Source organism: Apus apus, chromosome 18 (genome assembly GCF_020740795.1).
Source record: "Apus apus isolate bApuApu2 chromosome 18, bApuApu2.pri.cur, whole genome shotgun sequence".
NCBI classification, from domain to species: domain Eukaryota; kingdom Metazoa; phylum Chordata; class Aves; order Apodiformes; family Apodidae; genus Apus; species Apus apus.
The window spans coordinates 8,339,535-8,357,264 of record NC_067299.1 but is presented as its reverse complement, the minus strand read 5'-3'; the positions used below and the strand labels follow the sequence as shown (position 1 = coordinate 8,357,264).

At 46.0% G+C, this 17,730-nt stretch overlaps 1 protein-coding gene across 3 annotated transcripts in view; it reads left to right on the top strand.

Moving 5' to 3' along the window:
- MYBBP1A (MYB binding protein 1a) overlaps positions 1 to 17,730 on the top strand; it is a 63,959-nt gene that overhangs the window by 8,097 nt on the left and 38,132 nt on the right. For all 3 annotated transcript variants that reach the window (XM_051635718.1, XM_051635716.1, XM_051635719.1), the window contains exons 9-23: positions 102 to 391; positions 1,448 to 1,555; positions 2,170 to 2,295; positions 2,895 to 3,098; positions 3,678 to 3,786; positions 4,166 to 4,253; positions 5,599 to 5,750; positions 6,495 to 6,584; positions 7,266 to 7,406; positions 8,156 to 8,320; positions 9,339 to 9,496; positions 10,211 to 10,345; positions 11,235 to 11,346; positions 14,217 to 14,348; positions 16,527 to 16,595. In XM_051635718.1, the coding sequence (XP_051491678.1) occupies positions 102 to 391; positions 1,448 to 1,555; positions 2,170 to 2,295; positions 2,895 to 3,098; positions 3,678 to 3,786; positions 4,166 to 4,253; positions 5,599 to 5,750; positions 6,495 to 6,584; positions 7,266 to 7,406; positions 8,156 to 8,320; positions 9,339 to 9,496; positions 10,211 to 10,345; positions 11,235 to 11,346; positions 14,217 to 14,348; positions 16,527 to 16,595 (2,079 nt within the window). The remainder of the gene's footprint in view (positions 1 to 101; positions 392 to 1,447; positions 1,556 to 2,169; positions 2,296 to 2,894; positions 3,099 to 3,677; positions 3,787 to 4,165; positions 4,254 to 5,598; positions 5,751 to 6,494; positions 6,585 to 7,265; positions 7,407 to 8,155; positions 8,321 to 9,338; positions 9,497 to 10,210; positions 10,346 to 11,234; positions 11,347 to 14,216; positions 14,349 to 16,526; positions 16,596 to 17,730) is intronic.

The window sequence follows — 17,730 nt, the reverse complement described above, 5'->3', positions numbered from 1 at the left end:
CTTTACTTACTGCAGTCAGATCTGTAAAGGGATTTGTGCTTACACAGTCACTCAGACTCAGTGTGAGGTTCCTAACCTCCTTGTTTGACCATGTTTTTCAGCTTCCAGACCGGTTTAAGTTTGCTCCAGAGATGGAAGACTATGTAGATGAATTTCTGAACAGCTGTGATGACCCAGAGAGGCAGATGGCAGTGATCATTGGCTTCTCTACTCTCACCAATCAAGGTTATCCAGTGTTCTCCAGCTCTTCCAAGGTGGTCAGACACCTGCAGCCAGTGGTATTGCAAAAATACATTGACTGGCTCAAAGACATGTTCCTCAGGCCAGACTTGGACTGTTGTTTAGACTTCTCAAGTAACCGGCAGAAACAGAACCAGGGAAAAGTAAACACGTGAGTGTATGAAATGAGGCACCTTCCTCTTCTGTTTTGTGGTTGGAGTGGCTACCTGTGTGAAGTCTGGTTTGGACAGCCTTGCCATGAGTTAACAGTAACCACCTGCTCTGTTTCCTCTGTCCCAGAAGGTTTAGCCCCAGCATCTAAGTCTTGCTGCTACAAAACTAAATTCTGCAAATCCCAGACTGGTTTGGGTTGGAAGGGACCTTAAAGACCATCTAGGTCCAACCCCCTGCATGGGCAGGGACACCTCCCACCAGCCCAGGCTGCTCCAAGCCCCATCCAACCTGATCCTTGAACACTTCCAGGGACGGGGCAGTCACAGCTTCCCTGGGCAACCTGGAGGAGCAGACATGGGGAGAACCAGCCAGCCTGACCAAAGCAGACTGAATCACCAAAGAAGCCTCTTCTAACCCTGACAGCTGCTTTGGCAAAAATGTTCAGTGGCTTCCTTTTTCACTGCAGGCCCTCAGGTCTTTGTAGGAATTGTGCATCCCTTTTACCTGAGTATTAAAATGGTGCTCTCATCTTGGCCCAGAGCAAAGCACCCACTTCATGTCTCACAAGTGGCCTGTAAATACTTAAATCTCTAGTAGGCATTTATAGCAATTCCTAGCCAGGAAGACTTCCCAAGACAAAGTTCCATCCTCCTTGGTGCTGCTGCTCACTGAATACCTGCAGCTTGGTTCAGGATTACCTCCAAAGGAGGTGTGAGCTGTTAAAATAGTGTGTTAATGTGTTATTGTGCACCTATAACCTCACTCTGCTGACTGCTGGAGTTCTTGGAAGTGCTTTTTCCTAAACTGAGGTCCCTCAGTGGGGCAAATAACTGTCTATGCAAATTACTTTTGCACAGTAAGAAGCAAACTTGGAAAGATTGTATCTCTTCTTATGTACCTGTTGCTTTCTCACTACATAACTTCACCATCTTTACACTTAGTGTAAAGCCTCTAACTACCTCAGTGTCACCTCTTGCTGCAGTGAATGGTGTGGTTTGTGTCTATTTTGGGGTGATGTTCACACTGCTGACTGTGTGCACTTCCTCATTGGCAGGGCACAACATAAGATCACTCGATTAAGGAAATGGCTCATCCACCGACTTGCTAACATCATGGAACATGCAGTGAAGAAGGAAGAGAGCCTTGTGATGGACATCTCCAGGTGAGAATGATTGAAAGACTTGATACTGCAGGTGCTTGGAATAATTCTGTTTAGCTCTATAGCAGTATTTGAAGTTAGGTGTCCCCATGACACTAAGCAAGTTCTATAGTGGAAACATTCCCTAACATAAATTGCTTAGGAAATAAGGTCCTGTTTTCACAACACCTTCTGCAAACTTGGACAAACTTTTTTCATAAGTAGTTCAGGCTCTTAAAATCACCTTAGTCCTATTAGTTTTCAGTAAATGTTATGTTCCTGGTTAACTAGGCTGCTTAGAGATACTATTTGTAGCCTTTCCATTAGATCTTCATAAGTGTTATATATGTCAGTTTAAAAGTATTAGGGAATATGACCCTCACCTGACAGTCTGGTTATTGTATTGAGTGGCCTGAACTGTTGGCACTTTACTTTTGTGAAGTCCTGAGCATCCTCTTTATTCTGTGTACCTTAAGGAAGGAGTCTTATTGTAAATAGGGACTTTTTCCAGTGCTCAGACATCCTTGAATAAAAGTGTGGTGAATATGTGGCACTATTTGGTTTGCAAACCTGGTCTGTTTCTGCTTTGTTACAACCAAGCTGGCTCTTAATTTTATTCTTGTTTCTCTCCATTCTAGGTTTTGCTTCTTCCATGCTTTCTTTGAGACTAAGAAAAAGGCTTCCCAAATACATGAGACACATGTCCTTCCATCAGAGCCCCTAGATGAGCAGACTCGTGCAGTGACAGAAAATTACTTCTTTGGGTGAGGATCTTCTTGCATCCTTGAAGCTTGGAAATTCCTCAGTTTTCCTGAGAATAAGATCAGCCTGCAAATGGCAGGGCAGGAGGTTTGGGAGCTACTATTAGAACACTTGTTTGACTCCAGGACCAGGGAATGGACTTTTTTTAAGGAGGTCCTAGACAGATTTTCCAAGAAAAGCATAATTTTGCATGGCAAACCTGCAGGGTAATTGTGTGATGATCACGTAGATGTGGAGTTGGGCTCAGGCTGCATTTTCTCACAACATTTCCATTGCCTCTGTTGCCAGCTACAAGTGGATGGACCCAAGAGAGAGCTGGTGGGGCTATGTGTGTTTCCCTCAGTAGAGGCAAGGCCAAGGGTGTGCTGGGACATGGAATGACTGGGAAACAACTGAGAATAGTGTCCCTGGGAGCTTCAGGTGTCCTTGGGGACCCCAAGAAAATGATGTGCTTAGGTACATGCATAGGTTGACACTTCAGCCCTGTGCATCTGGGTTGCAGGGACCTCTGGGGTGAAGTGCTCTACTGGTGGGCATTGTTTTGGAGAGGGTAAGAAGGTGGTTCTTCTGACAGTAATATGCTTGCTGTTTTTCTTTGCAGGTTACTTCAGACTTTAAACACCTTGACTGTTTGGGGGGATACAGCAAAGGCTGCAGCCTTGAGGGAAAAGCACATCCATGGTGTGACTGCAGAGGGGAAGCTGTGGATCTTTCTCCTTGTTGAGTATGCTGACAAGCTGCTCTCCAGTGAGCATGTCAAAGCTGTGAAGCCTTTTACCAAGGGACAGAGGGATGTCTGGGAGAGGTGAGACTGGACCAGTAACAGAGAAATTATATTCTCTCATCCTCTTGCTGTTATTCTGGCTGCTGTAGCAGAACCATTTCACAGCAGTGGCAGTTCTCTATCTTCCCTTTGAGTACCCTGCACCCATGGCTGAGTGTCAGGGTGGGGTCACCCCATTCCTTTCTTTCTGTTCCTTCTCTGTGTTAACAATGTGTAGCTGTTCATGTCCTTTTCAATTTTTGCTCATAGTTCCTCTCCCAAACATGGTTATAACCCTGCTAATCTTTTCTCCTAATAATTCCTGCTCTAACTTCTAAGTGAGTTTTCTGGTGCTCTTTCCTGAGATTGATTTCCCATAAAGCCCTGTGACTTGGCTGCAGTGTTGGGAATCCAGCCTGTGCCCAAGTGCAGAGGTTTTTATGAGCCACCCAAGCTGAGGTGCAATTGTTGGGTTCAGGTTGTATATTATACATATGTCCAAGAAATGAAATGTTAAGCACACAAAACGGTGCTGTAGGTTTGGTCATGTTTTCAATCTGATGATAAAGAGAGGATTTGCTGTTGTAAGTGTGAAAGGCTCAAAGGAGTTTCTTTCTTCAGAACACTCCAGTCTGTGAAGAACCTGCAGAAGAAGGAAAACAAATCAAATGGTGCCAAAGTCGTTGCTTTCCAGCAGCTTCTGCTTTTAATGGCTGTTCATCTTTTCAAGGTGAGACCTCTGTAGCATCTTTGAGAGGTGTAAAATAGGCTGATGGCTGGGCCTTCTGAACACTGATCTGGAGAGTTTCTTTGTGTTCAGAGATCCAATCTTTCACAGCCTCTGGCTTTTAGAAAAGGACAATTGGCAGCTAATCAACTGTGATTCTCACACTGACTGTAGACAACAACTTACAGGGGCACAGCTTGACCTGAGCATTACTTTTGCTCTGGATTTGCTGCCAAGTCCAGCAATTTTTGCTTAGTTTCATATTTCTTCTGCAAAGGGGTTGTAGTAGCTGATTTTAATATCTGTACCTATTTAGATTGGGGTGTATTCCTTCTGTTGGGAATTCAGAGAGGGTGTTTACTGTCTGCTTGTGATCAAACAGGATCAGTCTGAAACGGTGGATGTTTTGAGTGACCTTCTGAACTGCACAGAGAGGGCATTCAGCAAAGAACCTAAGAAGAAGAAGCCTGGTGAGTCTTTCCTATGAAAAGAAAGGGAGTGGGGTTGTTAGTGGTTTGTCAAAAGTCAGAAGATGGCAGTTCTGCATTAGTGAAGCACTCTGCCTCAGTTCTGGCTTGATGCCCTTATCCCCAGGAGAACCCTGTCTCTTTCATTCTCTTCCCTTGTCTTTCTAAATCTCTTGTCTCTTGTCTGTCTCTGTCTGTACCCTCAGTGGGTTGTGTTCCTGTGTGCCCCTTCAAGGGTAGGTGAGCTCCAGAGCTGGGCACTGTGCAGATGAGCAGTGTCTAAGGGAATTCACTCCTGAGTCCTTATTCTGTGCTGGCCATGGGCTTGACTGAAGTGGTGGTATCTGCCAGGACAAAGCTGTGAGCTCTCCTAACATCTGACAGGCCTGAAACTTTGTGTTTTCAGAGCTCAAGTTCTGGGTAAATTTAGTGTGCTGTGTGTGTAGGTACAGGCTGTTAGCTGATTTAGCCTGATCCTTGTTTAAGGTTTGCAGAGCCAGGTTGGGACTTGACCAGGAATGAACCTGGCTTGATCCTTTGAATTTCTTTCTAGCTGTGGTCTTGTTGCTCACATTAAATCTCTAAATTTGAAGGTACTGTGAAAACAAAAGCTCTAATTCTGTGGTGGCTTGGTTGGATGTAGATCAGGCTTCCCAAGCTTTTGGGCTAATGGACCAGTTTTGATTATTGGCACTTTCCATGGGCTGCTGTGACTCCTGATTTCACTGGAAACACCCTAACATGTATATTCTTCTGCTGGTTACTTCTGTGGGGCCAAGTAGGTGTTGCATGATTTGCAGAACTGTGAATCTAAGTAATGATTCAATGAATAGTAGTTTTTGTTACCTAGTAAGGCTTTGAATGGCCTGAAGACAATTTCAACCATGTTTCTTAGAATAATAGAATCACAAGATGGTTTAAGTTGGAATGGACCTTAAGGATCATCCAGTCCCAACCCCCCTGCATGGGCAGGGACACCTCCCACCAGCCCAGGCTGCTCCAAGCCCCATCCAACCTGCCCTTCAACACTGCCAGGGATGGGGCAGCCACAGCTTCTCTGGGCAACCTGTTCCAGTGTCCCACCACCTTCATGCTAAAGAATTTCCTCCTAATGTCTCACCTGAATCTCTCCTCTTTTAGTTTTAATCCATTTCCCCTTGTCCTGTCATTACAAGCCCTTGTCAGAAGTCCCTACAGACAGTAGCTTTCCAACACATCTTTAGCTTCACACTTGGGTATTTCTGGTCTGCGTTGCCAAATGAGCACTAACTTTTGGTGGATTTTTCTGTAGTGCCTTAAGGCTGTGTCAGTGCAGTGTTTTTGTCATAGTTTGTTTGTTCCTGTGCAGACAACACAGAGCCAGGATGGGTTGAGGTGATGGTGGAAATCCTCCTCTCCCTCCTTGCCCAGCCCAGCCTCCTCATACGTCGGATTTCAAAGAGTGTGTTTGTACGGATATGCCCTAATCTGACCAAGAGGAGCTTGCAGCTGATCCTGGATGTAAGTGAGGCACTAGCAGGGCATTGCACTGTTTGCCTGTCTTCTCCCTTACAGATATTCAAGCATGTGTCTATTTTGGGATTAAATAAAGGCCTCCATGATTTAGAAAATACCTGACACAATTTGTGCAACTGGATTTTAAACGTAGCTTGCAGAGACTTGTTTTTTGTTGGGGTTTTTTTGGTGTTGGTTGTTGTTTTTTTTTTTTAATGGCAGCCTGAGATCTGCTAAATTTAAGCTGTATTCTGTGGCAGTTTTAGGCTGAAGAAATTCCTGGGTCAGCTTATATAGCTGGTAGATTTTATACGTGAGTATAAATGGTAACAACTGCTTTTTTTCTAGACAGGCTGGTCATAGAGGGGCTAAAATAAGTTACTGACAATCTGAATTGGTTGTACTGCTGAGGAAGGTCATGTCTTCTGAGAGAGTAACATGTGGATTGCAAAGATCTGCTGCCTGGTACTTTATATGATGAACCTCATATTTCATTTGTAACAAATCAAAATGTGTGATGTCACCGACTTCCTCAGGTTTTTCTTCACCTTTTTTGGGTCCTTATAGAAAGAACTTAGCACATGAACAATCATATTATAAGCCAGAGAGGTGAATGCCCTTCATTATTTCATGAAGTGCCCACTATTTCATTATTCAGCTGGCTTGCTGTGCCAGAATTCCTGTCTGTTGGACACAGGAAACACCTCAAAATGAAACATGGAAAAAACACAAGTCCTTCTTTTTTTGCAGGTAGTTGACCCATACCAAGAGCAAAATGAAGAAAGTGCTGTTGTTGTGATGGAAGAATCAGAGAAAAAGAACAAGTCTGATCAGGACATGGTAATTGCTGTGCCACTGCCAGTGAAAAATACTCTGTAGGCCTTCACTGATTAAAAATGTTTCTCCTGGTCTGTGGTAACAGACATAATTGCATTTCTTTGTCTTGACTAAAATGTCTGTTGCTCTATTAAGATGAATTTTGAAAGTGCAACACATAAATGCCTTGTTAGAAATGTGTTTGATTGTCTCTTGAGCTTGAAGGACAATGCTGCTATAGGTATGGCTGGCTGAGTAGATGATTTCCTGAGGAGCAATGACTGCATCCTGAAGTTAGCACTGGCCTCTCCTTTTTGTAGCTAGACTAAATCATTGCTGTGATGCACAGCCATCTCAGTTGAAGATCTTGGGGGTTTTAAGAATTGCAGAGATTCAATCACAGAGCATTACAAGCATTAGCAGAAAGGAGGGGTCAGATGGAGGCTGTTACTTCAGATGTTCCATGGAAGCTTCTTTTTGATACTCCTTTAGCATGACAGAGAAGTCTGTCTTAAATTGTGGTTTTAGCTCTTGTGAAGACCTGGTGTTTTGTTATCTGAGTGTCTTTATTTGAATCTGCAGGCTGGAAGCAAAGCAGTGGGTTGAGAGGGGGGGCTTGAGTTTGTTTTTTCTGAACAATGACACTTGAGAATGGAGTAGGGACTGAAGAATGGTGGGGTCATGAGAGGAACTTTTCTTCCTCAGGGTGAGGAGGGAAGCGAGGACTCCTCAGATGAAGGTGACTCTGAAGAAGAGAATGACAGTGGAGATGAGGACAAGAATGAAGAAGTTGATGAGGATTTTCGCAGTCAATTGATGAACGTTCTCCAAGCAGGGAATGCAGTGGTATGTTTTGACTGCCTACCTTGATACAGACACCAGGGGGCTCGGGGTGGTGAAAGATTATCTAATACCCACATCCTATCTGAGCCCAGGCAGTGATAACCCTGGCAGTCATCTGACATCTTTGTATGGCTTTTGAAGCAGGGTGTGGGAATAAACCACTTGTTCTTTTATTTAGTGTTTTGAGTGGTTTAGCTTGTCCAGGCCTGATACAACTTGTATTCCTGCCTGTAATAAGCAAGATTGATGTGAACTCAAGTACTGAGACACTGTAACATGGTGCCTGTACTGGCTGGCTGATGTGGAGGAGTGATCCCTGTAGGCCACTCTGGAGACTTCTTGCAGCAGCATGGGAGTGTGGCTTAATGATTCCTATAAAGGCTACAGACATAGAATCATAGAATGGTGAGGATTGGAAGGAACTTTAAAGGTAATTTACATAGCAAATTATTAACCTCTTTACTGAAGAGGCAACAGTACAGAAGGAGTTGGTGTCATAACCTCAGCCTCTTCCCTCTCCCAGTCCTCTAACTCTATGTGTTAGTACTGTGCAGCCAGGATTAACCTGGTGGGAAGCAGAAGCTTGATTTCTCATGGGTCTGAGCATCTCTTTTCCCTCCCCATGTTGTTATTCTGGGTCTAGAGGGAGCTACATCCCTGCTGTGGGGTTGGCCTTGGCTGTGATTCCCTCCCCACTGTCTTTTCCAAGTACCTAAGGTGACATGTTGCTTTTGCATTCTGAAAACATGAAGGGAGGAGATGAGAGCGACGAAGAGCTGGATGATGAGGCTATGATGGCTCTTGACAAGAACATCTCAGCCCTTTTTGCAGAGCAGCAGAAGCGGATCCAGGCAAAGAAGGATGAGAAAGACAGGATACGGAAAGAGAAGATCCTACGGAGGGATTTCAAGATTAAGGTGGGAGATAAGTGTGTGGTGTGAAGAGCTCTGCCTTACTAGCATGTTAGTTGTGGCTTGCTGCATGCCATGAGCTGCTTAACACTAAACAGCTTGGACATTTGTGTATGTCATCAAGTCCAGGAGGTTGGGATTGGATTGGTCTGGCTTCCTACAGCACATGACACACCAAGGTTGTGATCAGTGGCTGGGGCTTCACATGCCTGCTTCAGAACAAAAACTGTGCTTTCAAGAAATGAGCTGTGGTTTCCCTTTGCTGTTCTGAAATGTTTCAGTGTATTAGAGCCTTTCCCACACTTACCCAAAGGTAGGTGCCTGTCAGTTTTTGTAAACTGGACAAGCTTGATGTGCCTTAGTGTGACACACATAAAATTCCTCTGGTAATTTTGCAGTGTAACTTATTTTGGGGCTTGTTATGTTAATAACATCAAGAGAAATATGGCTAACACCCCCTGGTTATTTTTTGACTGCAATACTGACTTCAGCCACCTAATGTCAGCATGGGGACAGCTCCAACCACTCGTCCATGGAATTGTCAGATGAGCCAAGATGAAGGCTGAATGGTGTAGTGAGCCATTGGCTTTATTGCATTTCCATTCTGGTGCTGTGCTCTGAGAGGCTGATTTTTATGCTCATGCACTGTCTAGAAGTCAAGGGAGGGCTTGCTGGGATGAGAGCTGTCAGTCACTGGTGCTGACAGGTCTGTGCCAAGTTATGGTGACTGCAGGTCTGGCCAAGTGGCAGGGTTGTTCATAACTGCTGTTTCTAAATGTGGCACGAAATAGGCTGAAGTCAACAGAGAGCCTTTAATCTTCAGTTTCAGATTGTTAATTTTCAGCTTCTCATGCCCTAGCAGTACAAATGATAGCAGAAGGTGTACAGATCTCAGTGGCAAATTGGTTTTTTCAGCCCCTTCCAGCTGCTCTGTAGCCCACTCGAGTCTGAAGGAGGTGCTGTGGGCAGATCCATCATGTTTCTCTGTCTCTGCTGGTTCTCACATCAGTAACTGTGTCTGTAGGTGCTGGATCTGGTTGAAGCTTTCCTGGTTAAGCAGCCAGAGAATCCGTTGGTGTTCGACGTTATTGAGCCTCTGCTTCGGTTGATTGAGCAGTGCATGAGCTCAGACTCAGACAAGCAGGAGGTTGACTTCCTCCAGAAAACAGCCAGTATCTTCAGGTAAGTGTCCTCAGTCCCCCAGATAATAAGTGGTGGCTTCTGATGGACACCAGTGGTGTTGGCTGAATCCCAGAAGCTGGTCTGCCTAGGGTTGAAGACTGGACTTTGAGTGTCAAACCTGTCTGCAGGTGGAAGCCTTAAGAGCAAACACTGGTATTGCCCACATGGTGCCATGACACTGTGTATCTCCACAGGCCTCTGCCTTCCCAGTCAGAGGATACAACAACTCCCTAGACTTCCAGAGTTGCTGCTGTGGTTGGAACAAAACTCCCCAAAAGTTACTGTTGAGACAAACAGGGTGCAAATTCTCTGTCTGCAGCCAGCAGTGAGGCATGATAAAAGCTAGTCACAGGCATAACTCGTGGGGTGGGACATGATGTGTCCTCTGTGCACCACTCCCTGACATCCTCAGCACTAATTATTTTCAGTGCTGCTCTCTACCCCTGTTGAGAGGCAGGTCTGCAGTAAGGGGGTTTGAGGCAACTCCTGTTGTGGGAGCTCTGGAGGAAGGTTGGCTCTGGTGCCTGGAGAGGTGCTTGAAGGTGAAGAGCTTTAAGTGTCCTCACCCTTCTTGCCACAGCAACGCCTGCCTCTTTTGCTGTCCCCCTTTTTGTTTGTGTGTCCCCCTGAGCCAAATGATAAGGTTTCATCACCATCTCTCCCCCAAAGCTCTTGTAGGTGATCACTTTGGATTTGTTTCTAATGCTCTTTCAGGAATTCACTGTGCAGAGCTAAGCAGTACTGCAAGAGGGTGGATGCCTTGCAAGATGATTTGCATGCTTTTGTAGAGAGGCTTGTGGAAAAAGCCTACAAGCACACTGACTCTTCTGTGGCTCTCTATTATTTCAGGTGAGTGTTAAAAAGGAGTGTGTCTGCTCAGTGCCCTGACTGTGCCTTCTGTAAGCAGACATAATGTTGCATGGTGAAACAGTTCAGAGAAGTGAGACTCCATGAAGGCTGTGTGCCAGCATCTGTGTCTTACATGACAATTAGTCATCCTGGCAGCCTGAAGCATTTTCAAACAGGTGTACATTTTTTGGTGATCATCTACCATGGGCTTTGTGATACAGGAATAGTCTATTACTTTGGGTACAGGCTTCTCTGGGGAGTAATGAGTTGTGTGTGCTTCAGTGTGGGGATGAGTTTAATCTATAGTCCATCTGAAATGATTCTTTTGCAAATGCTGTGGTTTCCTGTCTCCACGATAGCACAGTGAGGAAAATAATGATTATCAGTCCTGACTGTACATATATCTGTGTTCACTCCTTTGCCACTGAGTACAGGTGAGTTAGGACAAGCTGTATGTGTATCTGTTGGGAAACATGAGCAACCTTGCTGTTCACTGGTGTAAGTGGGAGGTGCCAGTCAGCAGCAGGCTCTCTTGTGATTGCAGGCAATTTCAGGGGGACTTTCATACTCTGTGTGGGATTTCTTAGCACAACTATGTATGCAGTGGGTACCATCTCCCAGGGCAAACCCTGTGCCATTGGGCAGTGTTGGCTCTGCAGCACACCTGGCCCACTGCAGTCCAGAGAATGAAATGATGCAGCCTCAGAGGATTTTGTGTCTCTAGATCTGGCAAGAGTGAGTTAGACCCAGAGAAGGGCCCTCTCAGACTCTTTTACCCTCTGTGGTACAGAATAAGTTGCCTGCATCCTTGGCATCTGCCTTCAGATGGCTTTGCAGTGGCACTGTGACACTGTGGTAACTGCTGTGTTTCTCCCCTTTTCTTTTATAGTGCCTCGTTGTACCTGCTCAAAGTGTTGAAAGGAAATGTGTCTGATAAGTCATCAACTCCTCCCACCCCCCTGCCAGAGAAAGGGAGCAGCACCATCCCACAGGCTGCTCAGGTGAGGCAGCAGGCTGCTCTTCAGGCAGTGCTTTTAGCCATTAAGGTTGCATGACCCCATTTCACTGAGTGGGTCTTGCTCATTCAGTCTCCCAGTTCTGCTGCCTGCAGGTACCTGTCTACACAGTTTCTTTTCCAAAAAGCTGTCCCATTCCCCCTCCCCTTCTGGCCCTCACCCTCCTGCCTTGGCAGTGCTTGCTTGCCCGTAGCCACCAGGGGCTGCTGCTGTACAGTGGATCCAGGCTCATTGCCTAAGAAGCCTGATGTACATTTATTCTGCTTTCCTGGCTGGTTTGCTGTTTTTTCCATCAACTTCCTGGCTGTCACTGGTGTGTCCTTTTCCAGGAGAGTGCTGAGGAGCAGGGAGACACAGGACAGTGGTGGATGAGAGTGAATTCCTATTTCTCTGAGCTTTGGGCTGAGTTATCTCAGGGTGAAGAGTATGGAGCAGCCCTGATTCCAGTGGCAGTTGTTTGCAGGGACACTCTCCATCTGGGTGTGCTATGGATGTGTGTTACTTGGGGAGCCTTATTGTCTGGTTCCCTTCCACCTGCTGTCTCTGCTGAATTTCACAGGTCTCTACATTTGGTGACCCTGTTTTTGTGCAGCCCAGTCCAGTCACCTCCACTAGAGACCTGGCAAGTAGTGTTTCACCAGCTAGCCTGATACCTGAACCTTTCAAATTAAGTGCAGGAATTAAGGCTTTAATTCTGCTGGCATTTTGGGTTGGGGGAAAACACACAGGGCTTCCTTATGGCAAGGGAGGACCTGGAAATTACAAAGTCTGAGCTATTATTACCACCTGAAAAGACAGCCAAAGTTTCCAAGGCTTAGTGAGAGACCAGGATTGTCAATCCAAGCAGCTCTTGTCCTGTGCTGGGCCTTTCTGGAAAGAAAACCAGAGAACTATGAGGAATATAAACAACATACTTGCATTGAGGGTGGAGTGTGACATGCTTCACAGCATCCTTGTGCTTCCTTGTCCTTCACAGGGAAGGCTATTATTCCTGTGGGAACAGAGCTGTGGTTGTGATCAGCCAAGGACACAGCAGCTGAAGTGTTGCTGAGGGAAGTGACACAGTTCAGTTTGTGATGCTGCTGGTGCTGACACTGTGTTGAGGCTGGGAAGTTTTGCAGTGGGGAACCAGGGACAAAGGTGTGTTTCCAGTGAGCAGTGCTTCCTGAGCATGATCTGGAGCTTTTCAGGAAACAGCAAAGTGGAAATAGAGCAGAGCTGTGATGCAGTGGTCAAATTTCTGGAAAACCTCGTTGCTACAGAAATTTTTTACAGTAAACATCTGCATGGAAGGAGCAACCAATTTTTGCCCTGCAGATGTGTGTTAAGTATAGACACTTCACTAGGAAACTGGGATCATGTGTGTCAGGATCCATCTCCCCTGTTCCACTCTAGCCTGTGCTCAGCAACAGTACAACTGGGCAGTTGGACCTGAGAGTGAGACACACCATTAACATGGCTTCAACTTGCTGTGTGACTGTGGAAAAATTGCTTGGGCAGAGGTTTGTAAGAGAACCGTTGTGAAGATCACAGCTTTGATCTCCTGGGCCTTCATTTTTCTTTCTTCCTAGAGAGCTGTGCTTCCCTGGCATTATGGGAAGAGTCAGGAATGGTGGGATGTGATGCTCTGCACTTGGCTCTTTACTCACCTGTGTTGTTGGTTTAGATCCCTACGGCCTGAGCAGGTCTCATTCCCCACTAGAGGGGGATATTGGAGCGTTTACAGTTTGGGAATGCTATATTCCTGATCAGGGCAAGGGCTTGTCTGCTGGGTACCTGGAAATCCTGGACAGAGCTGCTAAGTCCCTGTAGATCCAGGTATCCACATAGACTGATATCTGCAGCTGAGAATCATAGAATGGTTTGGGTTGGGAGGGACCTTAAGGATCATCTAGATCATTTCCCCCTGCATGGGCAGGGACACCTCCCACCAGCCCAGGCTGCTCCAAGCCCCATCCAACCTGCCCTTCAACACTGCCAGGGATGGGGCAGCCACAGCTTCCCTGGGCAACCTGGGCCAGGCTCTCACCACCCTCACACTAAAGAACTTCCTCCTCATGTCTCACCTCAATCTCCCCTCTTCCAGTTGTAATCCATTCCTCCTTGTCCTCTCCCTCCCTGCCCTTGTCCCAAGTCCCTCCCCAGCTTTCCTGTGCTGCAGGATGGTCCTTGAGTACTCTGTGAACCTGATTCATGCCTACCACAGACCTAGAAGTACAGCCCCACGCTATATGCAGGGTGTGTAGTTGTACTACAAGGCTGTGCTGCCCCTCACTCACAATGATTACACTCCTCTCAGTACTTGGCAGAGCATGTTTGGGGCCCACTTGGTTGTTTCCTCCTGCTTCTGTTCCACCTTGCTAACACATTGTTAACACAGAGAAGGAACAGAAAGAAAGGAATGGGGTGACCCCACCCTGACACTCAGCCATGGGTGCAGGGTACTCAAAGGGAAGATAGAGAACTGCCACTGCTGTGAAATGGTTCTGCTACAGCAGCCAGAATAACAGCAAGAGGATGAGAGGATACCATTTCTCTGTTACTGTCTCACCTCTCCCAGACATCCCTCTGTCCCTTGGTAAAAGGCTTCACAGCTTTGACATGCTCACTGGAGAGCAGCTTGTCAGCATACTCAACAAGGAGAAAGATCCACAGCTTCCCCTCTGCAGTCACACCATGGATGTGCTTTTCCCTCAAGGCTGCAGCCTTTGCTGTATCCCCCCAAACAGTCAAGGTGTTTAAAGTCTGAAGTTGGAAAAATCTGCGTGCGCTGGTGAAAATGAATTTCTTCATGGCTAGTGATTCATCCTTGTGTTTCACTGGGAATTGTTTTGGTTCTGCTTTTTTCCATCTAGCTTTTGAGCACGGGCTGTTTGGATGTAGAGAAGGTGGCTGGAATATATCGTCAAGCACTGACACAATTCCTGACTAAACGGAACAGCGCCCTGACATGCTCCATGTTCCATGATCTCTTCAAACGTTTCCCAGTAAGTGCTGCTGACTGTGTGGTGTGTTGTGTTGTCTTCTGCTGGCTCCAGAGTGCAGTTGTAATTCTAGGGAAAGCAGGGAAACTTCTCCACTTTGATGCGGGCTTCTAAAACTGCTGTAGGGTTTCCTAGGATCTGCTCAGACTCTTCATACTTTGTGCAGAAGGCCAGGATCTCATTTAGGGTTTTGGTCTGGGATGCTGCATGGAGAATTGTGTAATCACAGAGTTGTTTGGGTTGGAAAAGTCCTTCAAGATCATCAAGTCCAACCATTAACCCAGCACTGCCAAGAGGACCCATAAACTGTGTCCCTCAGCACCACATTTACATGGATTTTAAATCCCTCCAGGGGTGGTGACTCAACCACATCCCTGGACAACTTGTTCCAATGTTTGACAACCCACTCAGTGACTAATTTTTTCCCAATATCCAATCTAAACCTCCCCTGGCACAACTTGAGGCTATTTAATCTTGTCTTATCACTTGTTCTTTGGGAGAAGAAGCCAACACCCACCTCACTACCCTCTCCTTTCAGGGAGTTATAGAGAGAGGGAAGGTCTCCCCTCAGCCTCCTTTTTTCAGACTAAACAACCCCAGGATGAGCAGAAGGCTGCTCTGTAAAGAACAGCCTAAGAAGCTCTATTTTTTACCAGTATTCAAGACAAGATGGGTGAGCAAGGTTTGCACAAAGGTAGGAGGGGCAGCTTGTTGAAACAGCTGATGTCCCTTCTGCCCAGCTTTGCTCTCACTGCATGCTCAGTGTCTCAGTTTGCTTCCAAGAAGGCTCAAGAGCCTAGAGTCTAATTGGATTCTGCTCTGCAAGCTGAATGTTCAGAGTGTCTGTGTCTGAAATGTTTGAGGTATTTCCTGCAAACTTGACCCATGCCTGGAGCTGATCTCCACTAGGAGGACAGCTAGTTTTTAAGCCTTGGCTCTGAAGGTCATACAGTTCTTCAGGGATTTTTAGGTCAGAGTGTTGTAGAGACGGTTGCCCTTTCTCAGGGGCTTCAGCCTTTTAGAACTGATGTCCAACAGGAGGGTGGGTGGGAGGAAACAGGCTTGTTTAACTGGGGGAAGGTGCTTTTGACTATGAGAGAATCCATGCAGAGACAGTTCTTCTGCATACCAGGTTTCTTAGGACATCAGCCTGTGGTGCCAGCTACATAAGTCAGTGAAATAGGGGGAAGAGAAGAGTTGTGTGCTGCCCACATGGACAGCAAGCTTACCATCCCATCTGCAGGTTTCTACAGCCTGAGCTACTGTTCCTCTCAGAAATGTCTTCTAAAACCTTTACATTCATCCCTTTTATAAAGCAAAGAGAATATACAGATACTGGCCTGTTTAAAGCTTGAGCTTGCTAGAGCTCTCTGTTCTTTTAGAAGCCTTACCTCAAAAAAGCAGCCACTTCAGGTGGTGTGGTTGGAATAACCACCTGCACCATGTGTCAGTGAGCTGTGCAGCAAACTGCTGCCTGTGCTTTGCCACCTTCCAGTGCCTGATAGACAACCTAAGAGGCATGCCAGTAGGGTGTTTGCATTCCAGATGCTCTCTCATTTCTTGTGTCTGGATTCCTTGTGCCCCTCAGTTTGGAAATACTTTGCCTGTAAATGTAGAAACGGGTGGATTAGGCCAGAACAGAGGTTCATTGAGCTTTGCTGACAAATACCCTCCTCCAGAAGGGTTATTTTGATCAAGACTTGCTGCAGGGGACAGCTTTAAAGTAATCTGTCTCCAGGGAGGCTCTCCTGACACAGTTTGTGGCCACTTCATCATGTGGGATTAGATCTTTCTCCAAGCTCTGTTGTTCCCCAGTCCACAGCGTGTTCTTCTTTGCCTCTGGGACTGTTCCTCTGCACAAAGTGAACTGCCTATGTAGAGTATCAGGCAGATGCAGACTTAAATCAAGAACCAGACAGAACACAGGAGGTGAAATCTTTGCCTGATTTCTCTGATTTAAGACTTTTGCTGCTGCTGTCACTGTGATAAAGATTTCACTCTGGGCTGGTGCGAGCAAAGTTAGTTTTCAAATAAGCTGCTGTTGGTCTCTGGGCACTTTTCTTTCATGTAGCATTTTTTTCTCTTTCAAGGAGCTGTGTAAAAGATAGACTGTTTTGCTTGAAAAACAAATCTGTCTGTCAACAAACCATTAATAAGAGATTGGGTCTTTCTTTGTTACAGATCATGTGTAAACCGTTAGTAGATACTCTTGTCAAGTCTATCACAGCAGGAGCCAGGCAACATCAGCAGGTAAGAAGGAAAGCAAACAAGCAAAGCTGTATTAAATAGTCAATTGGAGAAGTCACTTAATTCTGACAGTTCAGATGATGCTTATTATGCTTATTTCTGCCTGTAGGGAAGCCCAGTTTTGAGAAGCGGGCTCCCTGGGAAATACTGCCTTAATGTGTGGCTGAGGTTGTGGAAGTAGCTTTTGTGTTCACAGTCTTGGGGGGTTCTTTGGTAGCAGCATCTCCTTTAAAAACTGCCTCCAGCTTTCAGGGCTGAGACCTGATTGTTTTGGGGGGTTGCCTTTAGTCACTTATTCCTTGACTACTTTCTTATTGGTGAGATGTTCCTCTGTATTAATGTGGTGTGTTTTAATCCTTGCCTCCTAAAGCTAACTCAAGGTTAGCTTCTTGTGTCTGCACCTTGCCAGCTGTCCTGCCTTTTCCAGGCCATGTGCTTCTGTGTCTAGCTCAAAGCCACCTGTACTGTAGACCAAATTTTGGATGCCTGCTTGCCTGACTAACACAAAATGAGCAGAGCCTTGTCAATAAAACATTGCAGGGGGAGTGCACCACTCGCTGTGGCATGAGCAGGGAATGAGGCCTGTCTGGGTTTGCACTGCAGCAGGCACTGCAGTGGGGCTGCACACCACCAAAAACCCCTCTGGGCCAGGGGCCCCTGTGTTTCAAACTCTCACCCCCTAGCTTTAACATGGATCTGTCCCCTGCAGAAGTGCATCGTGCAGTGAGCTTTCTGTTTCAGGAATACCTGCTTGAGTTGGAGGGAATGTGAAGGGATGGGTCTGTGTTTACACTAAGGGTGCTTTACACTGTCAGTGTAAATTGCATTTCAGACTCTTTTAGCCAGAAGGAATGGTTCTGATTTAAACAAGAACAACAACAACAAAAAAAGAGTGAATTAAGTTATTAGTAATTTCAGTGGATAGAAATAAGGATGTGTTACACAAATAACAAACAGACTAATTACAAGGCACATACTTGAGCCTCTCAAGAGACCAAGAATAGCATCTCAGACAGCTTAATTTATGTGGGTATCTTTGGTTCCCCATAGGGAATAGCATTGTCCTTCCTTCAGAGCTTCCACAGTTATCTGCTCAAGCTTTGTTTCCAGAGTCTGTTTATCTGTGGGTGGGAGGAGT